The following is a 24,771-nucleotide window of genomic DNA, read 5'->3' as shown; positions in this document are numbered from 1 at the left end:
TTAAGTGGACGCACATCCCGTCCCCGTGTCTTCTTTTTACCGTTGTACAAGTGAATTTGAAAAACTTCAGAAACAGGAATTACAATTTCAATCGATGAGTCATCTCACAACTAAATATTACTTTCATGCAGTCGACAAAAGCGATAAAAAAACCTGATTGGGGCGTCTCAAGTATCATGAACTGTGAAAACCTTATTTTGGCTACTTTATCCTGCTACCGTTCCTTACTCAATTTCGACTAACACAAAGATAGATATTTAGGACACGCGTAAACCTCTTTCTATAGCATCAACGTGCGCGTCTTGGCCGAAGTGATTCACGAATCTGTGCGTGCCGCACAGTTGCTATATACTAGGATAACACTTGTAAAATCATGGAAAATGACATACTCTTTGTCTAGTTGGTTTATAACTTATGTTATTTCTCGTAAAGTGACTATAGAGATTATCTTTTATACCACTAAAAATAAATACTCTACTTTGAGTGACTTTACTGAATCCGCTTTGTATCATATTAGAATTTAAATCGTGAATAAAACCTCTCTAAAAACATTTCATTACTTTAACATAATTTTATTTTTAAAAATGGTTGAGTTATGACATGGTTTCTTCGAAACTACTTATCCCCATAATGAGTAAAATACAATGCAATGAAAAAACCATTTTAACCTTGAGATTAAGATTAATCTTGTGGTGCTTTTCTTATACTAAATTCCATCAAATCAAGGCTATAGGACTCGATTGCCAGTAGTTGTAACATAATTTCTTTAGACTCTGTTCACAATTGAATAATTTACAGTCTAATTATATAAAATATAATTCTCATGATGTTGATTATATGATACAGCAAAATTACTCTTTTTAATAACACCACATTGTACCATAATAATTTTTCTATATTCAGAATAATTAAAAACTACTCTTTTTAGTTTTTTAATAATATATTTGATATTGTATTTATAATTTAAGGATATTTAAACGTCCCCCTCCTTTTGTTCAAACGCCATTTATAAATAGTGTAATATTTTTATTAATAAATTCTATATACATATAATAATCCATGTACATACATATGGATATCTATATGTTCATATCTATGTATACATAGAAATGTATACAGTAAAAGTTGGATAATTGTCTGAATCTATCTACAGTGTAACTGTCTAGTAGTCATCCCCACCACTGAGGGAGGACCCCTCCCTCAAAATGCCCCGAAACTCGACAGCGAAGTAGGGACCAAGCAAGATAACCATATCCGAACTTGTGCATGAGTGAGACAATACTAATACAAGGACAAAATTTTTGTATATGAATATTTCTTTAACGAAACCTTTATTAGTGCATTTGTGAAGTTTATCTCATTAAAATGAGACCAAACACGATATTTACCTATTTAGTACGTGAAAAGAAAAACTACTATTACTCATTAAATATGCAAATATGATCCAAATTATTTCGTGCTTGGTCTTGTTTTCATCAGAAAGATCTTAAAAATATGACTGTGAAAATTTTATTAAAAAAATTATCAAAATTAAAGAAATTTTATCATTGCATTAGTATTATGTTACTCATGTTTCCTTTACACTACTTACACTATCTACACTCTTTCTCTTTCACTCACTATTCTTTTCCATGTTCAAAACACTTCAAAAGGGAATTTGGGCCTTTGGCTCGAATTCAATCCGGGGAAAGAATCTTTACCTTTGTTCGATAACTGCTTATTACTGGTCCAGAATTTCAGGCAGTTATCCAACTTTTACTATAATTTCAACTACTAGTCAGACACATATCAGTCATGCACTCCTTGCAATTAAAAATAAAATAGAAATTAAAAAAAAAAAGTAGCATCAATAATCATAGGCACAAACATTGCATGCCCTATTATTGCAAATATAACATTAATTTGATTATATGTTCGATAATACATAATAATCAGAAGCGTGTAGCATCAACCCTAAAATACTCCAGATTACGCACAGTAGAGCAATAGGTTAAATTAATGAAGAATTTATAACAATGCATACCATACATTTATACATATTTTACAATTGCATTCTCGGCTCAACAATATGTCATAATTATCAAAAAATATCACGAATTTGAGTAATTACATTGCAAATGTTCATTGCATGCGAATCACTCAATTAGTGACAAATATGCAGCATAACATTTTGAACCGATTAAATGTACTTATAGTGACCCAAGCATATAATTAAAACATGTTTGATCGATATAATCCACAAATTAATCCTTTAGGGTAAACAGCAGTTCTCTTTGCGTATATACATTTACATGTAAACGGTATACTTGCACGTTAAAAAGGAATAAATTCAGGTAAAACCAACTAATTTCGCAATATTAATCAGCAGAATTTTAAGTTTTATGTTTGTAAGAGGAAACAATATTAAAAACATTCAGTTATACACATTAGGGTCTTTTCTACCACAGTGTAAAAGTTTTAACATAAATGTGTATACATACAATATTAGTAGTAGCACTATTTATAACTTGCAAATTAGTTAATATCTTTAGAAACATGCAAATATATCTAATTTGACGTGAAATTAAGAAAAGAGCAAGAGTACTTACATTTGTATTTTGAGGTGCTAAAGTATGCTTGCTCATTACGATCGTGGTTGTTTTAAGATCTTTTGTACCACCTGGTGATTTTGGTGGTCCAAACATATCGACAGGACTGTTTGATTTACTGACTAATGATTCGGCTGCTCTTACTACATCTAATACCTGAAAGATACAAAAATGCATAATATTAAGATTAATATTGTAATGAATAATATTTAAGACATTTAAGTACAGTATATAGTTAGGAACTTTGAAGAATAGTGATACATTGACAACTTTGCTTCCGAATAAGTAATAATTGTTGAAAAGCTATAAAAATATTTGATGCAGAAATTTGAAATACTGTCAGCGCAAGTTAACCAAATCAGGTATAAATATAAACAGTTTTTATAAACAGTTTTATGTTGCTTTCTTGTCCAGATAGGAAAATTACTCTAATTTTCTGAACTGTATTGTATGTCATTTGATCTTGCAATTCGAAAGAGTATTGCGAGAAAAGTTACTCGTTTATAGTGTGTCAAAATGAAATTCTATAAAAGTGAGTTTGTATTTGGGAAAGTATTTAAATCGAAATTAACTATTATGCATTAAGAAAAATTCTATAAATGATAGAAAATTGTAAGAAATGTAGAAAGTACGGTAAGATCCCGAAAAGTCTGAAAGTTTTCAGTATCAAAAAAGAACTCCAGAACTGGTACTTAAATTTCACGCCATCGACTCCATGTTCGATTAATTTTTTACCCCTTCTGTGACCAAAAACAGTAGAAGATAAAAACAGTAGGTCAGCATTAAGGATCTAAAGAGGTCACATGACTTTACAAGATTACTTAGTCGATATTTGCTGTTACAGTTTCCGTTACAGCAGGCTTCGGAATTAACTGCTCTTTTCGGCCGATTTTCGAAGGAGACGCCTCCTTTCTCCCTCGCACGTCACTTCTTCCGCGGCGGCCCTAGTGCTCGAAAGGGCTCAGGCGCGTGCCACAAAAATCGTGCGTGGCGCATTTGGGCGACGACACTTATATCAATAGATTTCCACATCACCCATGAGGTACTATTGTTGATGCGTTTTTGTTTTGTCAGTGGTATCCCCTGACGCGCGATTCTCCCCACATCGCCAGTAAGTTAACACTGGGCATTTAGAATCATACATTTTACGCGACAACGCTGCACTATACACTTGTACGTAAAGACTGATTTCAGAATATACTAAAGTATTCATCGCAATTTGATTCGATTGTTTTCAATCCCACAATTACCTTAAGCGATCGTATTCGAAGTTGACAGATCCCCCACGATATAGCTTAACCACTCGAATTGTATCAATTAATAATTACTAAATTACGAGACTTACTAATATTTCCTGCGGCCCTCTAACTTCACGTCAGATTCGACCGTATGCCCTTACCTCCAACAAAAAAAAAACTGTATTCAACCTAGTAGCTCCTGGATTTATTCGAGTTCGTCCACGAAGGTTAACCTATCCAGCAGCTATCTGATGTTACATCAAATTCGTCTGTACATCCTACAGCTACCTGTAATACCAACTTCGTCTGTATATTATCCAACCTCCTTACAGCACCCAAATTTTGCATCCGGTTTGTCTGTTTGAACTTGACAACCTCCTCGACAGCACCTCAATTTATTTTGAGTTCATGTGTGAAACTGATCCTAGTGAATCAAAGAGTAAGAACTTGTATATCTCAACAAGGATAGCACTTTGAACTATTCATTCTGTTATGTAAACGATAAATGTAAAGCCATATAATTTTTAATAAATGTATTATCAATACTCATCGTGACGTTGGCACTGCTTATTTTTCCGTACGTATACCAGACGAATCTTCAAATATAATTTTCTCAGAAACTAAGCATATTGTAAAAAATTGCATTTTTTATTTTTGGTTTATTGTTAAATATAGAATCGCTCCTTTTCTTGTCTTAATTTAATTGTTGATAAAAAATATGTCTTAGCACGAGATATTCTACAGAATGTCATCATTTAATCTTTGGACTCATTTCTCAATATTTCATAAAAATTTTTGGAGATCTCACCAAACATCTTCCGAGTCGGAAAGTGAAAATATCTGTAATATTTAAAAAATTGCATATGACTCGTGCCGCTTGCTGTTGATTTGAACTTTGGATCTATACGTTTCAAACTTCTTTCCGAAGCTTTCCGAAGCGCCAAATTCATCTGGATACTATTCAAGCCTCACAATGTCGGTCGGAATATCGGTTTTATGGAACCTTTTGTGGGGCATAAATGATACACGTGGCTCCTATGATAGTATGTGTAATGGAGGGGGATGTTCTCAGTAACTCGCGTGCTAAATCTGGCCATCATGGGCCTTCTAATTAGGCGTCGCCTAACGCATCAGCCGAACTAACCTTATCATTATTTTACTCTGTTTTATCCCTAATCTGGTAAAAAACATTCCCGAGATCGATATTACATTTTTCGTTCTTATATTATAAGATTTTGAGTTGGGAAAGGGCTCATTCGATACAGAAAGGTCCAATCGAGCACAGTCTGGTCATGATTTTGCTCAGAACTATCTCTAAATTATCTAAAAATGCTTTGATGTCATGGTTGTGGATTTGTCGATTTTTGCTTTACTTTGAATATTCATATTACTGAACATTAGCAGAATGTGACTAAATTATAGCCAGAGCATTCTTCAGTTGTACCTTTCTCTATCAAATGAGTCCTTTCCCAGCTCAAAATCTTCTAATATAAAGGAAAAAAGTGTAATGGCGTAAACCTCTGTTTTTGCCTAATTTTGTCGGTAATGTCGCTGATATATCTGATATATCTGATCCTAGGTTCCTAAAAAGGAAACGTATGAAATTCCAAATTACTTAATGGAGGACATTCAAACAAGTGGTTAACTAAATTATACTAATGTCATTAATAATAAACAGAAGTAATAGACAAAAGATCATAAGTAATAAAAAAAATTACATTAAATATCATTTAGATAGATCTATTCTCACGGAATTAGTTTCTAATTTTGCGAATTAATTTTTCATGTTATTTCATTAGTTTTAAACAGTATTATACTTGGTATCATTTTTATCGGAAGAATAATATAAATCAATTGTCATTTTAAAAATTCATTGAAAAAAGCTAAATTTTATAATTTTTCTCATAGCCACTACTGTTTTTAGCCATCGAGTAATTGACCATAAAAGATTTCCAGAATTATATGGCATACTTTTCTAAGAAACTTTCCTATAGTTTTGTATAATCTTTTTTCTCTTTCGACATCAAATTCATTCGACATTTATAAATCTCACTTTCATAGAGCTTACTTTTTCTGGAGTAGATTTTTCTTTCTGTTCGATTAAAGCACGTTCTCTTTCTTCTTGTTCCCATGCCACAAGTTCGGCTTTCATTTCTTGTTCTTGTCTAAGGGTTGCTGCATCTTCATCATCGCGATCTAAACTAGATACACTCTGTGACAAAGACTTAGTACCATCGGTTGTAGGATCCTTTAATTCTTTAGATGTTCTAGACTCTTTAGAATCTCTACCATCAGATACTGGTATTATTGATTCCACTTCACATTTGTCATAACCCTTACAAACTACCAATGTAATTGTATTTCCCGAACATCTAAGTATATTTACTGCTTCTTGATGAGTCGCGCCCAACAATGAAGTACCATTAACTTCTAACAATCTCATTCCCACCTAAAATAATAAATATACAATTTACATAAAATATATACTGCTAAATGATAGTGTTATAACTAATAATGTTTGTTAAGAATAATTACTTACTTTCAGTCTTCCATCTCTTTTAGCCGCGCCACCAGAATTAATTTTTGATATAAAAACTCCTTCATCTGTATGATCAAGGGGATTACCCTTTTGTCCTCTTAATCCACCTTTAATATGCATGCCTAGTTTTTCTCCTGGTTCTTTGGTAATAACTAATTCCTAGAATAAAAGAGTAATAGAAATTAATTCGAAACAATTATACTATCTTCAGTGTCCGATAATACAGTACATATAAAAAATAAATTTTTATTTATTTCTTTTTGCCTAGCACAAAGATATTAAAATTTTTAAAATTGATATTTGTCTTATCTACATTAGTCAATAAATAAAATTTTAACCAGAAATTACAACTGTGTAGCATATATGAGTAAACTGATTTTTCTTAACATAATGCGAAGTATGTGAAATTATGAAGCCATTACCATTAGGACAGTTGTAAGACTATAGATAATCTTATATTAGCATAGGCAAAAAAGGAGTGCTGAGCTTTCTTACAGCCTTAATAAAATAAAAATAAGCATGGTATCAAAAACTTAAAATAACAGGTCAAGTAAATTGAGTACTTACTGTCACAGGGATGTACTCTATTTCGACCAGCTTGTAAAGTAAATTATACATAACAGCATTAAGTGAGAAAATTAATAAATAAAGCATTATGTGCCATGTTTTGCAGGTATTAAGCATTCACTGATAAATGTAATAAAATGAAAGTGAATTTTCAATTAAACGGTCAAAGTAAATACATGTATGCAAAATATTAGTAACCAAATTTTGATTATTCTATTCTATGTTATCTAATTAAAAATTATTGTATTGAGTTTTATATAAGTTTGTTTATTAAAACATTATGCAGCATGTCAGTTTATTTAGGAATAAATTTCTTCAATAATTTACAGACTAAAAATGATGGAAACTAGTGTGTATTAACAGCAATTGTGAATTTGTAATATTTAAAATTGCATATAACAATGTTAGTATGGAATAAGCACATTTGAACTAGACCGGCACTTTATAATGAAAAAGCAAAAGTCTTACAATTATTAACAAGCAATGAATAAACATATAAATAAATTACCTGATAATTTTCTGGTAATGGATCATGTTGAACGGTAAGCACAATTTGATCTCCTGGTCGTAAAAGCTCCATCACAGCCTCCTGATGAGTAGCTTTTGTTACATCTGTTCCATTTACTTTCAATATCCTATCTCCCATTCTTAATTTACCAGACTTTGCAGCTATACCACCAGGTACAACCTTAATATTAATATAAAAATGGTAAAATACTTTCCTATGTTCATTATCCTTAAAAGCTTAGTATAAAGTAATATAGAGTGTTCAGGGTATTTCTTTTATATTCTACATCCTAGTATTTTCGTAACTTTTGCTGATACAAAAAAACGGGTCAGAACAAATCTGTTTGGTTCAAAGCTAAGAATATTATGAACCATGTTTCTCCGCTTAAGATCATTTTTTTTGAGTTCTGAAAGTCATCGCCATTTTGTTGAACATTAACAAGTGTTTTGTATCATGTTAGCATCAGGTCCTAGCCTGCTTGATTATTTCTTATGGGGATAAATAAAAAAGGAAATTTATAATGAAGTTTCTAGCACACACAAAAAACATGAAAGAAAGGATTTTGCATGCTTGCAATACCATTCCTTCAGTGTTAATTTAATGTGCAAACAAAACATTTATATTCTGAGCCCGAAAATATCCCGTACCAATAGACACCATTTTAAATATCAATTATAAAGTAAATTTAAAATAATTACAATAATAATAATAAAATAATAAAATTTATCACTTATAGAAAACTAAAAATATAAAACTTTTTAATCATCTTTAAACTAGCGTGATCTTTTTAGCGTGATCACTACGTATAATGTTGCATCATAAAAAATACATGTTAATATGCAAAAAAAATGACGATGATCTTTAAATGACCTTGACAGAAAAAACATGGATCATAATAATTGAATGTATTAGCTTTCAACCAAACAAATTTGTCTTAAACACATTTTTTCATATCAGCAAGAATAATGAAGATATTAGGATGTGCAAGATAAAAAACACTCTGTATAAAGGGATACGTATTTAAAACTTGTACAACAGAAGTTATATGTATTAGGGAACAGTTCGTGAGTTAGCACTCGGTCGAACATTCCCCTACTCTCCACTACTAATTCTAAACACTAATGATTTTCAGGTCAATTAATTGGCATGAAAGGTAAAATGCATAGAAACGTAAGAAAACTAAAGATCATTGATGAACTCAAAAAACGTTTACAGTGTTATCTCGATATAAGCTTGATAACGCTCTCCTATTTTCTTGAAATCATTCTTTCACTTAACCTTTTCCTCGATTTAAGAACACAAAGTCAAATTCCCACTCCATAAATTGATTTCAAAACCAAGTTTCTTATATTTTTCTAAGCTCTTAACTAGTTCCAAATAATGAGCTTATATCGAGATAATGCCGTAGGTATCAGACTGGATATACAATATGTCCGGTTTAAATGTCTACATGAGATTATTTCTCTAAGTATTAAAGATATAAACAAATGTTTTAGACAGGAGTTGTGTAGCATTACGGGGTGAATATGGTCATGATATTGATTTGACCTTGAGATAATCTGGAAGAGTTCTGTAAAAGTCATATTTAAATTATTAAGTGGAACCCTATATTTTTCACTGCATATTCTTGTAGCTGATATTGAAATGTTTTCAAGACAGTACCTGCTCATGTATTTTACCTAAATTTTTACTTGAAGTTACTTTTTAACTTTTAAAATTGATGTGCCGCCGGCATTAGTGTTACCCGATGTACACTACGTGTAAGCTGCTCGGTCAGACTTTGTACATTATGGTGGTCTTAAAAAAGCCGACTCAGAGAAAAAAGTGATGGGTAATATGTGCATACATCAAAATAACGAATATAAGGTGGTTAGTCCGACCGAGTAACGTTCCCATAGTTATGGAAACCATTGAGTAACACTAATGCCAGCGGCGCATAAACTTATAAAGTTAATAACTTAACAATGGTTTAAACAAAATACATGAGTAGGTAGTGTGTTTTAAAAACGTTTCGATGTCAGCTACAAAAATATGCAATGAAAAATATAGGTTTCCATTTAAAAATTCAAATGTAAGCTTTACATGGCTCTTCAAGATTATCTCAGGGTCAAATCATTGCCATCGCTATATTCTCCCCTTAATGTCATACAGGTTTTGTTGAAAACATTTGTTTGAATTTTTAGTACTTAGAGAATTAGTCGCGTGTAGACATTTGAACATACTGTATGTCGCCTAAATGAGCGGTGCCTCACAAATTGTTCTCCATTATATTTATATATTATTTATATTAAAACATATTTGGAAACTTGATGCTTACATGAGATATGAAAATTCCAGGTTCTTTTGCACCAAACGGGGTGCAGGAATGGTCTGTACCTCCAATAATACTAAATCCCAGGGATCCTTCCTTTACGAGAACCACATCCTACGCAATTAGTAATTTGAACAAAATTAATTCATCTAACACAATTTAATATCGTAGTACTTCTAAATTATTTACAGGAGCTATTTTAAGAACAATAGATGGACCATAAATTAGTTTCTTAGAAAACACGAATATAGAGAGACCGTCTGTACGTATAACTGTAACCATAAGGTTTGCACTGTATTCACATATCAAGGTAGTTCGACATGAGATACTAGACGCTTTAAACCTTCAGCGACAAGTGCTATACATGCAGTTTCTCTTCAACATACTGCAGTTTCTCCACATGCTGCCAACCTCTAATCGACGGACATGAACTTTGTTTAGATGTGTAATTCTTTGCACTTTACTGGCACCTCTAGGGAGACATTATAAAAACAAGATCATAAATTTCCGAACATAAGCTGTTAAATTATTTGATATAAAAATACGAAGATCACTTTCGTTCGCGTAGATAGAATCTTTCTCAAGTAGTCCGTCGCTGAGGGATTAAGAGATAAATATACATACCAAAATTAGATGACAATCGAGAATGGCAAAATTGTGTTTGAAACTTAATTTGCGAGTTATTAATACTTGAGAAAAATGCGTAAAAGTAGGTATACAAAATGCATCGGGTACAGGGACTTGTACATTCTACTGCTACTGTTAAAGTAGTTTCATAAGAAGACCGCCAACTTCTGGTCCCTGGTTTCAACGAAACTTACTATCTTATTATTTCGTGTTCTTCGTGTTTCATCCCCATACTAGAGCAGATACTTAAAAATTTCTTTATTTGCTTTTCGAACTTTTTGACAGGTCAGTATGTAAGAATTTATAGCAGGTAAAAATGTATTCGTACACTTAGTTTTTTGTAATAACATTATAAATAAATGATGCATTAATCAAATGTGTTTCTATTAATATTATTTTGTGTACAAAAATAATATACACAATAACTTTTTATTGCGTTGTAAATAAATAGAATGGCAACAATACAATTTGCAATACAAAAATTTGAAATTCAAGAAATTATTTGTACACTTATCGACACAACGATAAGTTTATCATTATTTAAGTTCTGTATTACACTTAATGTTTTGAGTGCAATCTCTTAACATCAATAATACATAGCCTCTAATTTTCTTTGATGTCTGTAGATTCTACTAATTTTTTACTACTTTCTTTCTCTGTTTCTTTCTTTGTTGATTTTCTCATCTACTAAATATTTTTCATTTACATACATTTCAGTTTAAAGAAAAATTCTGCACTGGGTCAATATCCGAATTTTGGATAGGAGTAACCAATTGTTTCGGGATACTATACAGGTGATTCCACGTCAAGTAGATCACTTTTGTACATCGATGTCGGGGATTTTGATGATATTGAAATATATTACAGTTCATATGCAATTAAGGGGGACTTAAATCATGGTTATGATAATTTCGAAATTAGTTAAAAAATATAAGCTCCCAAAATTTATAGTTTTTACCGATTTTTACAATAACTACCTCTATGTTTGAATTATGTAAATTCAAATGTACTCCGAAACTATTAAAGATACAAACTTCAGCTTTTTTCTATTAATCTTGAAGGATGTACACATCTAAATAAATTTATTTCGTATTTCGAAATAAACTTTTTCATTACAAAAAAGTCTTATTTTGCCAATTTGGACCCCGGTCAAGTGTGAAAAACTTAAAAAAAAGTATGCCCTTATTCTCTAGTTTTTCCCCTTTCGATTCAATTCGAATTTAATTTGCGTACACTCAATAACTATAATTAGGGCACACCGGCAAATGTGATGCGCCCGCCTTCACATTTAAAAAAAAAACGGTTGATTTTCAGTTTATCTATACCATCACAGACCCTATACAAACAGATATTGACATAACATTAAATGCCCCACAAAACGTAGTAAGTTTGGTCTGACACTTACTTTACTGTTTAAAATTCCTCGCCCTCTATATATTTCTATATACAGGGTGTTCCAACTTTTTCCGCGTAAATTTGCGAGCATATTCCATAAGAAAAATTAAAAAAGGAATGTCATATAAATGTAAGTTCTTAAATGCTTTATTAAAAAGTTATAACAAAACAACGAAATAGTAATTGACTGCCTTCTTGATGGATTCACATAGAAATAGATTGTTAATTCACATTATAATTCCATTTCAAAATATCATTCCTCATTACGAACACACGACTGGCACCTAAAAAAAAATAGAATTAAAAGTTCGTACGCGCCAGAAATTAATACAGTGGATACGTGATGTATGTAAGCGAACAAAAAATCCAAAATACCATAAATTCTATGTTTTTTAGATACCATCCGTGTATTCGTAATAACGAACGATATTTTGAAACGGAGGTATAATGTGAACCAACAATCTATTCCTATGCAAATTCGTCAAGAAAGCAGTCAGTTGTTATTTCGTATTGTTGTTATAACTCTTTAATAAAAGTGCGGTTACACTCAACCATCACCACCGATTACCAGCCACCGACCAAATTCCAAATGTAGAAACGACAGATTTAATATATTAACCCCTTAACTTGTGCGCTCGAGTTAATTCGAGCGCGCTAAACAGGCCAAACTGTGCACACTCGAGATAATTCGAGCGGCGTTGTATTTTATGCTACTATAATTTTTCACACTCGATTATAATCGAGAATTGAAAATAACAATGTGAAAGCTAAGAAAAAAAATTGTTTTAGTGATATTTATCATTTACATAGGACTTATTCAAGAATAAAATATAGCCTTTTTCCATGGAACAAAAGCGCAGTATATCAAAATTGTCCATCAAAAGAAAAGTTGAATCAGGAACGGTAACAAATGGAAACTTTTGTGGAGATGGATTTGGTTGGACATTGCTTATCTCCTTCCAACAATGTCGCTTTCCGACAAATTTGCGTATTCATATTCAGATTCTAAATCGCTCATTTTTCAATATATATTATTTTAATAATAATAATAATAATAAAAATAAAAAAGTCAATGTACGTGTAACATTGCAATATTCGGCTCTTTTCTGCAATGTGGCTCAAAATTCAAAATTAAAATAAAAGTTTTGATTAATTTTGTATTTTTTTGCCAAGACAGTGTTCTAAAGTGTGTTTTTTACATAAAAAAGAAATTGATTTTTTATGTTTTCTCCAAAAAATCTGTGTGGTATTGAATCAGTAATTTCTGTGTTTGAAATTTGGTCAGTGGTTGACGATTGGCGGTGATGGTTGAGCGTGACTGCTCCCGAAAGCACTTAGAGTCTATATTTATGTAATATTTTTTTTCATAATTTTGCACATAGAATATGCTGGTAAAGTTTCGCGGAAAAACATGGGGCACTCTGTATAAGAAGCCATTAATCCAAGCAGATGTTGTTAATATATTATTTCTTTGTATAAGTTATTACAAAAGAGGTAAATGTCTGAATACTTTTTTTTCCATTATAGTTTTAATCAAACCAGACTCATCGTCAGTATATAGTGGCAGTACAAGTCGTCATACATATTTTACTCGCATTTTAGACGTTCTTTCAACAATTAATAACTTACAAATAAAGCCTTGATTATATAACTTCAAATACAATTGCCTAATTATGATTCATCATATTATTTCTGTCATTATACATGTAAAATCACTTTTTAAAATTTTGTTGACCCCTGTTGTCGAACACCCTGAATATCAGGCGTTTTTCAAGCAAAAACACGAGCCCTTTGGGATTCTCCCACTCCCACTCCTACTCCCATCGTCAGAGAAACCACACAACACTATAAAGGCCTCCATGATAGATTAACATCTATCATTAGCTCTATTGTCTCTATTGTTATTAAAAACTCTCAAAAATTAGGCACAATATATTTATTAGTAGATCAAAGGAATGGTTAGGATTAAAAGAGGAAGCAAACGAGTGAGCGGTCCCAGTACGAGAGAGCTGTACATGTATATAAATTACAATAGAAACATCCTATTTGTACTCAGTTAATTCACTTAAAATTAACAAACAAGATTTGCAAATACCGTAGAGATCTTTTTATATAGATAAATTTTTAAAAAATTTCACTTTTTATTAATAAACAATGAATAACTGCAGTAAAGTGACCATAATTGACTAATCGAAAATTCCGACACAAGCCGATTAAGGAAATTTGTAATGCTAGTTTCATACCTTTGACTTCTCATTTCGTTGGGTTTAAATGACTTCGACACTGAAGAATTGGGACCCATAAAGAAAATGGTAGAAATAGTCAGAAATCAATTACCAAATTCTGTATTTCTTTTGGAATTACTTTTTTTCCTTATGTTTTCTCGATGAAAATCACATAAACCATACTATAACTTCAATTTACATGAACAAAAGTGTGTAAAGAATTAGATTTTAGAATTTAAATTCAACTTTGTCGAAAAAAGTTCGACTTGCATGCATTAAGATACCACAACGATTACAGAATACGGAATTATTTCTTAAGATCTATTTCTGTCCATATTTTTATAGCCCATAATTTATATAATGTCTGCCTTATTCTTTTCATGCGATACCCATGCATTAGTGTATGTAAATGAGTCAAAAATCAAGAAATGTTTCAGGACTGATAAAAGAAAATAGTATGTTTCAAAGGGATTACAAAATAAATTACATATTTACAGAAAGAAATGACTATTAAGATTTCTCTTCAATTGCCTCCACGAGGGAAGTTTTTCTTCATCTTTTTCCTTTATTGACGTCTCAAATGGATACAATTTTAAAAACTGAATGAAATGATTTTAACTTTGGATATGTGGATTGAGACTGCCACAGAAACGTTTTTTGGGTGTTGCACTTTTTTTGAAAACATAAAAACAAGAAAATGTGATGTTGTAACAAAATAACTAAACCAGAGACATGCAGCCAATTATTTTGCTGCAATACTCACTGTCAGTTCTATCAAACGAATTAAATATTCCACTTCCTAAAATTAGGTGTACCAGGTAATGAGACTAAGATAGTGGCAATGGTTACCCACGTACGATCAATTTAATAGTTGAAGCTGGATTAAAAAGTTATTTAACTTTCGCCTAGCTAAAGCTGTGTCATTTTTTATCCCATGCTGGTTTCGCGAAGTAACAGTTCCAAACAATCAGCAATTCCAAAAAATTATCATTTCAGAAGTGAAAGTAATCGTTAAATGAGCAAGAAATAGCATCACAAATTCTAAAAAACTGAGGAAAATTCAATTACGCAACTGAATTCCAGAGGGATCAATTAAAAAGTTAAAATATTAATACTACATCAATTAAAATATTAATACTACATCGAAATAGAATTTTGTATATCAAATATATGTTACAAAGATTTATTAGTATGCTGAAAATTTGTTCTGAGTTTTTCACTAATAATTATGCAAGTCTGGAAATGTCAAATGGTACAGAAATTAAGATTATTAAACATTTGTTTTCCTTATTAAAACCATCTGAATTTAAAAGTCAGAAATCAGATAAAAATTACACATTAAAAGTAATCCCTCTGGTAAACTGTCTAAAAACGGAAAAAAATAAATTTCACAATTTATTCCAATATTCGACTAGATCAAAGATATACATAAAATTCTAGAAACAGGCAAAAGTAGAAGATTTGGGACTATTAAATATAACACACATGTTACAATTGCGACATTATTAAGCCTGCGTTTCAAGAGTATACATTTTTAAGATCTACATACATATGAAAAAGCTATTCACAGATTAGAAGAATTAATAAAACAAAATATTGCTGACTGAAACAGTGAAGTAAAACCGAAAGAAGCGTTAAAAACGAACATAATTTCTGAGAACGTCACAAAACCTAAGCAAAGATCAACAACAAAAGAGCAATAATAAAGGCAATTAATTTATTTGCCTTCCTCCGTTTCAGCATTGAAGTCTTTAAAAGAATAAAAATATATGAAGGAAATTTATCTACTATTATTTAAGGTATAAACAAAATAGGTAATACCTAATACTTTAAAAGGTAATAGAAAAGTTTGAATAAATACTCTATAACAGAATATCTTATCTACCTCCACTTTGAAGTTATAATACCTTAAAGTTAACATCTCTATGCGCTTAACTGCTAAGAATCAGAAGATTGTGTAATTTTGTAAATACGTTGAAGGGCATAACTAGAGTAAACGAATCTTAATACACGTACATTTGATTGTATCTCCAATAGTTTAACTTTTAAAATCCGAGATCTATCTCCTACAAATAACTCGAATTTTTAAAACTTTATAAAAGTTACACCATTAGAGAGGTACAATAAAATGTATTAGAAATCTTTTGCTCAATATATCTGTAATTAACTTTAAGGCATTATTACTACATAATGGAGGCAAATTGAACATTATACCATAGGACACTGCATTCCATTTAAACTTCTGTGCCATCTTTCAAAATTTTAAAATAATGCTAACTTTATTGTTTACACCCTGTACATATACACAAAGTAGTGTGTAATTTATGATAAGAAAAAGATCGAAAATATACAATGAAATTATCTGGCATTGCTCTTTATTTTAGAAAACAACTTTTTTTAGCCAAGTACACGAATATGGAAGTATACAGAATTACTAACTACACATGAGGGAATGAAAAAAATCAGTGATTGTCATAGTCACTATTCGCATCGAGCATTACAGAAATTTATCGTAACTGTACAAGATGAATGGCTCCATTAGAGTCGTGGTTATGATAATTACTTCTTTCTTAAAACTCTTATAATTTACAAATAAGGACTCAAACGTAATTTCGTTATTCTTGGTTTCCATCTCATTTTGTCGTTAGAATCACTTCTTAAATTTTCGCCTACTTACAGTCGAACACGTCGTACAGTATTTTCTCGATAAATTTGAAACCCTCGGGTCCAGAGAGTCACATTTATCGTATAGGTACAAAATTCTTTATAGTTTCCGAACGTAGAAAAAGACAGTTAGTCGGCGAGAGAGAGAGACTGAGAGTCGAGGTAGTTCAGCGAAGATTAAAAGTCGCATATCGATAAGATAATACTAATGCATAAATAAAAATCTTTTACTTGTGGTTCTTATTTTACATAATTTTCTTATCATATTTGTGACATATTTTTGATTAAAATAATATCACACACAAAACAATTTAGGTTATATTTACTTATGTTATACCTATAATTCTAGGAAATCATACGTTTCACGTACGCCTTTCCCATTCCGTAACCAGATGTGAGGTACAATACGTGAGGAATAATGCGTTTGTAGATATATATCTACAAAGAATAAAATAGTTTGTATTCAGAAAGGTCTATGACTTTTACAGAAACAATGCTCGTACGACTTGACACGTCATTTCAAAAGGGCACTTATTATTGTTAGCGTTTTGCCAAAAGCTTCTTTATCTAGTATATACATATTGGGACTTTTAATTTTCCGAGGGAGAGTGTGACACAATACAAAGAAAAATTGGGGGTCAGCAACGTTTTATTGCACGGCCTGCTCAAAAACCTGAGGGCCAACTCAACGTTGCAACTATGGTAGAATTAATTTCAACAGGCGACTCAGGGTCACTCAGCTCCTCACGCGCCTTTCTGGTGGGTTCCCTCACCGCGGCAGTTCCCCGTGCGCGCGGACGCACTTGTCGCGCGTGTGAAATATCCGTGAGCTAACTTCTCTGTCCCACCAGAAAGGCGCGTGAAAGGGGCTAAGTGACCCTGAGTCGCCTGTTGAAATTAATTCTACCATAGTTCAAAGTTTTCTCTACGCACTCGAAAGCGTCGCCACACATATTTGAAGAACAGAGGTCTACATATACTATTAAAATTAAGCTCCCTACTTGTATCGCATTTTACAACCCAAAACACGATTATTGGTGATGTAGGAACTGCCGCAAGGTAGTGCTACGTCTTACATACGGGTCATTCCACGCGAAATCGGGCACGTTTCGGAGCAAGTTCTTGTAATTTGCTCAAATTTGAGTATGTTGTAGTCTTTAACGATATTTAAACGTGCCCTAAAGGATTTTTCAAAATTTTGAAAATTGTCGATTTTACAGCTGTTTGAAGTTAAGTGCTACCTTTTTTTTAAAAAATTATAGCTATTGAACTAGTAAGCGGATGGAGATGAGCTTCACGGTGCTTATAGAGAAACCATTGAAGTTTGTAAAAAAAATGATTTCATTTAAAAAAACTTGTTTTTTAATCATCTTTTTTGCAATTATTTTAAACAAATGCAGGTTTTTAAGATGATGCGCGATTTTAAAAATCTGAAAAAAAGGAGAATATAGTTTGATCCTTCCCCTTGATGGACAAACTTTCAAAAAGATGGACATTTTAAAATTGGCCCTGTGAAAATTGCCGAAAGTTGACGCTGCGTCGAGTCGCAGTGCTGTGGCGGGCGCGTCGACACTAGCAGCCTACTCGACTCCAGCGGGCGAACGTGCGTTATTATTTGGAATCAAGGCGACTTCACCCAACATTACTCTACATTATCTCCGAGTATTTGCAAGGTTTAATGCAATCAATAAATATTGGTAACTCAATCTTCGTCTTATTCTTGAAAACATAAATATAATCTCTTAAATCCTAGCTTTCATTTCGAAGATTTTGGTATTAATGCAGACTAGCACTTTTTTGCAACTTCACATGGCAAAAATGAATGTGAACTTGTCAATAAGTATCATTGACAAAGAGTGAGTTACCAATATTTGCCGCCTTGATCGCAAATAATAACGCACGTTCGTCCGCTGGACACGAGTAGGCTGCCAGCGACGACGCGCCCGCCACAGTAGTGCGACTCGACGCAGCGTCAACTTTCAGCAATTTTCACAGGGCCAATTTTAAAATGTCCATCTTTTTGAAAGTTTGTCCATCAAGGGGAAGGATCAAACTATATTCTCCTTTTTTTCAGATTTTTAAAATCGCGCATCATTTTAAAAACCTGCATTTGTTTAAAATAATTGCAAAAAAGATGATTAAAAAACAAGTTTTTTTAAATGAAATAATTTTTTTTACAAACTTCAATGTTTTCTCTATAAGCACCGTAAAGCTCATCTCCATCTGCTTACTAGTTCAATAGCTATAATTTTTTAAAAAAAAGGTGGCACTTAACTTCAAACAGCTGTAAAATCGACAATTTTCAAAATTTTGAAAAATCCTTTAGAGTACGTTTAAATATCGTTAAAGACTACAACATATTCAAATTTGAGCAAATTACAAGAACTTGCTCCGAAACGTGCCCGATTTCGCGTGGAATGACCCATACAGTAATGTTGCGGACGAGATCCGTTTCGTCTACACGGACGAGAGCTGTGGTTTATCCCCACTACCTCGTTTGATATGTGCCGCCGAGAAACCAATTCTTGGAACCATCGCGTTCGAGCTCGAAGCCCGAGAAGAAGGACGTCATAAAAAACGGTAGCATTAGGGATTTAAATAGGAAAAATTGAAGTTTCTTATTCGCAAACGGATTTTGACGCAAGTAACACCAATCGATTCGTTGTGCTCTCCCGATTAAAATGATGTTAAACAGGACATGATTCCGATTATTTTTAACAATGATACATAAAACTTGATTTGTAGAACGAAAGGTCATGCTCGTCGCGTTATGTAAACAGACCCGGGCGCGACTCTCGTCCGTGAGTGGTAGTCGATTTTAAGCACGACTAGACCCGAGCGCGATTCTCGTCCGTGAGTGGTTGTCAATTCGACGAACGCGGCTCTCGTCGTAGGGCTAACTCCCTATTATTCCCTCATATTTTTGTGTTTAATTATTTAATGATTGAAATTATTAAGAAAATGAAAGCGTGACACAAAAAGTATATAAGTTCCGTTTTAAATGTTTAGAAATTTTTATTTTTTTATTTTCAATATCTTCTTTCCGACATCGATTAAATATAATATACATAAATTCTGTTAGCCAAATCTTCATTTACTGTTATTTTTAGTTCGTAAAGAACTGATAGAAAAGTAACTTCGACGATTCTCCGTAACCATCGCAGGGTTCCAACCTTTATTATTTAAATATCTTTATTATAAATAATAGGAATCATGTCGTATTTGATATCATTTTTATCGGGAGAGCACAAGGAATCGATTGGTGTTACTTACGTGAAAATCTGTTTGCAAATAAGGAACTTCAATTTTTCCTATTAAATCCCTAATGCTATCCTTGTCTTTTCTGACGTCATTGATTTCGGGCATCGAGCTCGAGCGAGACCCTTTTTTTTGCTTCTCCGGTCGTATACCAATTATCTCGGCGACCGAGAGCAAAGGAAGCCGAATCGACTACCAGTCGCGGACGAGAGTCGCGACCAGACCCGAGAGCGGCTCTCGTCCGCAACATTACTGTATATGGTATGGTGTGTGTGTGCATGGTGCGTCGCGAGATAACTTTTCTGAAACTCTCCCTAAAAATGAGGTATCGGATGTAATCTTAATAAATTTATTTCCGAAAGCCTAATCGTGTGTATCTTTCGGAGACGAAACGTCTAATCCCTTCAGGTTATGGACCCAGTACGCTTCCACTGCGCAAAGAGAGATATTTCTGAAGCTTTTCAGTTGACCACGTGTTAAAGAGGTTAGCCGTTTCGAATATAATAACTGTGGCTAATATAAATCAAGGTTTAGTTTATCCGCAATTATCGGCAGATAATTTTAACAATTGGAAATTCAGGGTAAACTGTTTACTTGATGAAAAACAAATTAAAGACGTATTGCAGATTAAATATGCGACGCTTACGACCGATGAAGAAAGAAGAGATTTTAGAAGAAGGGATGCTAAAGCCCGGTCAGTAATTGTACAATGCATCACTGATAAGCATTTGAATGTTGTTAAGGATGCTACAAACGCGAAACACATGCTGGAAATATTAAACCAGGTATTTGAAAGGAAGGGAACCTTTTCAAAACTCTATTTAAAGAAGAAGTTATTGTCATTAAAACACACACATACAGAGAAGTTAGAAGATTTTTTCATGAATTTTGACTCTATAGTCAGAAAATTGAAAAGAATTGATGACAAAATGAAGGAATCGGATAAGATATGCCACTTATTATTGGGCATGGGTGAGGAATATAACTCTGTTATTACCGCAATAGGGACAATGAACAACAATGACTTAACGTTGGAATTTGTTAAGTCACGATTGTTGGATGAGGAACTGAAAATGAAAAGTAAAACGACAGAAGAAAATAATAGTAATAACGAAACAACGTTTAAGGCTAATCATTTCACATGTTTTTGATGTGGTAAAGTTGGCCATAAAGCGGCAGAATGTCATATTAAAGAAAAACAGAATGTTAATACTAAGTTTAATAAAAGGTTCTATAATAAAACTAAAGGATACACATATAATAAGTCTTTTAAGAGAAAAGGGACTGAATCTGCGAATCAAGCTAAAGAAGAAGAAATTTCATTTGTTGCTCATCCTGCATGCAGTGATATGAATGGTGATGTTATAAGATTTATTTTAGATTCAGGGGCGACTGAACATCTGGTCACTCAGGATATAGAAAAGCAGATGTGTAATGTTAAAGAACTGCAGAATGAAGTGAATATACATATAGTAAACGAGAGTAAATTAAAAGCTACGAAATCGAGTGAATTCTGTGGACTGTGTCAAGGTCGCAAAATTAGAATTCAAGCATTAATAGTCCAAGGACTGCGGCATAATCTACTGTCAGTGAGAAAACTACTGGTAAAGGATCTCAAAGTATTATTTACTAATTGCAACAAAGCTTTCATAATTGGGGAAAGGGTAAAATTTGAATGCCTAAAGGAGAATAATTTATATATGTTGAAAGTCAACGGTGCTGATAGAATTACTGCTAACCTTTCTGAAGACTCTATGCTATGGCATAGGAGGTTAGGACACCTTAATTGAAGGAGCAAGATCAAATTGGGACTTCCTATAAGTGAAACTAGATGTGGAAAGTGTATTGAGGGTAAGGGTAGTCGTCCTCCTTTCAAAGCAGCGAAAACTCAAACTAAGCAAATAGGAGAACTAATACATTCGGACCTGGCCGGACCCATTACACCTCCTACTCAAGATGGACACCGATACTTTCAGGTAATCTTAGACCATTACTCACACTTTATGACAGTATATTTATTGAAATCCAAGAACGAGGCAGAAGATAACCTCAAGAATTATATAAGAGAATTGGAAACGCAGCATAATACAAGAACTAAAGGTGTGAGAGTAGACAATGGTAGAGAGTTTACTACGAATTCCTTTAAGGACTATTGCAGGCGAAAAGGGATAGTGGTCCAGTATACTAATACTTATACACCACAACAGAATGGAAAGAGTGAGCATTTGAATAGAACATTAATGGACAAGGTTCGTACAAAATTTGAAGAGACAAAGTTACCCAAGTACTTGTGGGGTGAAGCACTAAGATGTTCTGCCTGAGTTGAATAGATCCCCTACTAGAGCGAGTGCTATTGACATTCCAGCAAAGATATGGTTTGGACGAAATGATTTGTCTAAGTTAAGAGTCTTTGGTAGTCAGGCATGGAAAGTAGTTATACCACGTCAAAATCAACTTGATATGAGAGCTAAGCCAGTAATTATGGTAGGTTATACAAGAAATGGTTATAGGCTATGGGATCCGTCTGATAATGTTGTGATTGTATCCAGAGATGTTATTTTCGACGAAACTAAAATAGAATTCAGAGATGAGGAAGAAAAGAAAGAAACAGGTGGTAGAATAATCATGGAGAACGAAGAGGATCAATCTTATATGAAGACACAAAATCAGAATAATAGGGAAGAATTAGATCAGACTGTGGAAAATGAGATACATTCTGAAAGTGAACAATGTCCAGGGAACAAAGGAAGACCTAAAAGGACAGTCAAAAGACCAGATTGGTATACAGATTATGAGACGTGTAATGCTTATTGTTTGATTACGCAACATGAAGTTCCATCAACGTTTGATAAAGCGATAAAGCAAGAAGACTGGAAGACAAGCCATTGAAACTGAAATCAAGGCATTGATAAAACAAGAAACCTGCGTGCTTGATGTCTTACCAGAAGGAAAGCGGGCTATTGACACATGTTGGGTATACTCGATAAAAGAAGATGGTAGAAAAAGGCTCGCCTGGTAGTGAGAGGATTTCAGGTACAGGAACAACAGGAATATCAAAATATATATGCACCAGTGGCTAGGATTTCTACCGTTAGATTAATGTTGGCAATGTGTCTATAAGGCAGTTGGATATACCAACAGATTTTCTCAATGGAAAACTAGAAAATGAAATCTATATTAAAATTCCGGAAGAAATAAAATCCAATGGAGAAGTTTTAAGGTTAAAGCGTGCTTTATATGGGCTACAACAGTCACCAAAATGTTGGAATGACGAATTTGATAAATTTGCTACAGGAAATGGATTTACACGCTCTTTATGTGACACTTGTCTGTATTATAAATTAAATTGTTGGATGCTCATCTATGTGGATGACATAATTTTAATAGGTGAGTATGACTTTGTAATTTTAAAACTTATAGAATGTTTCAGAGCAAAGGATCTAGGTGAAATTAATAATTTCCTGGGGATGGAGATTATAAAGGAAGGAGAAAAGTTTAAAATTAAGCAAACGAAACTGATAAGGAAAATCTTAAACAAGTACAAGATGGAGAACTGTAAAGAATTTCCTACTCCAATGGAGATCGGATGTCAGTTTGATTGTAATTATCCTTTGGCTGATGTACCTTACCGAGAAGTGATAGGGAGCATTATGTATCTGGCAACGACTTCCAGACCAGACCTTATGTTTGCGCTATCTTATTTAAGTCGAAGATTAGACCAGCCTACAGAGCAGGCTTGGAAAGCAGCGAAAAGAATATTGCGTTATATAAAGGGAACGATATATATAGCTTTAGTTTACAAAAAGTGTGATGATTTGATGTTAAAGGGTTACTCTGATGCCGATTGGGCAGGAGATCATTCAGATAGAAAGAGTGTGAGTGGAACCATGATATTTTTCGCGAATAAGCTTGTACTTTGGTCATCGAAAAAACAAACTAGTGTAGCTTTATCAACGGCAGAAGCCGAACATGTTGTGGCTGCTTCAACTGCTCAAGATCTGATTAATATAAAAGGTATTTTATCTAATTTCAATATAGAGAGTGAGATTATCTTATACATGGATAACCAGGGTGCAATTAATATGGCTAAAACTAATGAAAACTCTAAGAGGGTTAAACATATAGATATCAAAGAACATTTCATAAAGGATGTTATTAGGAAAAAGGTTTTGTCAATTGAGTATGTAAGCTCGAAGGAGAATGATGCAGATATTATGACAAAACCTTTATCCAAAGATAAGTTTGTAGAACTAAGAAACCGTATTAATGTGATATGTAGGAACTGCCGCAAGGTGGTGCTACGTCTTACATACATGGTATGGTGTGTGTGTGCATGGTGCGTTGCGAGATAACTTTTCTGAGACTTTCCCTAAAAATGAGATATCGGATGTAATCTTAATAACTTTATTTCCGAAAGTCTAATCGTTGTGTATCTTTCGGAGACGAAAAGTCTAATCCCTTCAGGTGAGAAAGCTACAAATTGTTTGTTTACATTTACTTTCATTGTGTAGAAGACACGAATTCTACGTCACATTACATACGTTCCAGACGTAATATTATTTTAAACTTTATTACCAACTTCTGTGGTCCTGATTTATTATCAGCAATCGTAAAAAATAAGTTACGATTTTATAAGTAAATATAATCCGCATTGCATCATATTTAATATAATTTCAATCAGAAAAGTACCAAAAATATGTTAACAAAAACTGCGTGTCAAGGAACCAAAAATAAAAAAATTGTACCGTTGCATTAGAACTGTCTCACACGAATATTCGCTCCCGGACTCTATTTAAACTGTTCGGCAGTCGAACCTTTATGCCGTCACTGTCGCCGCATTAACCGGTTCCC

At 33.0% G+C, this 24,771-nt stretch overlaps 2 protein-coding genes across 12 annotated transcripts in view; one reads left to right on the top strand and one right to left on the bottom strand.

The window, feature by feature from the left end:
* Window positions 1–24,771, bottom strand: part of Scrib (scribble planar cell polarity protein) — a 163,809-nt gene that overhangs the window by 60,069 nt on the left and 78,969 nt on the right. For 9 of the 10 annotated variants that reach the window (XR_013002471.1, XR_013002469.1, XR_013002470.1 and 6 more), the window contains exons 21-26: window positions 9,758–9,865; window positions 7,441–7,620; window positions 6,933–6,962; window positions 6,366–6,524; window positions 5,895–6,275; window positions 2,589–2,744 (exon numbers count right to left, since the gene is read on the bottom strand). Coding sequence is in view for 7 of the 10 variants with exons in the window: in XM_076383588.1 (XP_076239703.1) it covers window positions 2,589–2,744; window positions 5,895–6,275; window positions 6,366–6,524; window positions 6,933–6,962; window positions 7,441–7,620; window positions 9,758–9,865 (1,014 nt within the window). In the remaining 3 variants the exon portion in view is untranslated. The remainder of the gene's footprint in view (window positions 1–2,588; window positions 2,745–5,894; window positions 6,276–6,365; window positions 6,525–6,932; window positions 6,963–7,440; window positions 7,621–9,757; window positions 9,866–24,771) is intronic. The other variant, XM_076383586.1, reaches the window with a different exon arrangement.
* Window positions 1–24,771, top strand: part of LOC143182546 (uncharacterized) — a 50,383-nt gene that overhangs the window by 1,130 nt on the left and 24,482 nt on the right. The window contains exon 2 of one of the 2 annotated variants that reach the window (XM_076383592.1): window positions 3,433–4,264. The exons of the other annotated variant lie outside the window; for it this stretch is intronic. Within the exon in view, the coding sequence (XP_076239707.1) occupies window positions 3,433–3,675 (243 nt within the window). The 3' untranslated portion in view covers window positions 3,676–4,264. Of the gene's footprint in view, window positions 1–3,432; window positions 4,265–24,771 lie in introns of those variants that run through there. 2 annotated transcript variants of the gene reach the window in all.

This window comes from Calliopsis andreniformis, chromosome 8 (assembly GCF_051401765.1).
Source record: "Calliopsis andreniformis isolate RMS-2024a chromosome 8, iyCalAndr_principal, whole genome shotgun sequence".
In the NCBI taxonomy this organism is placed as follows: domain Eukaryota; kingdom Metazoa; phylum Arthropoda; class Insecta; order Hymenoptera; family Andrenidae; genus Calliopsis; species Calliopsis andreniformis.
The sequence above is the reverse complement of the archived record's forward strand: the minus strand, read 5'-3'. Positions and strand labels throughout refer to the sequence as shown.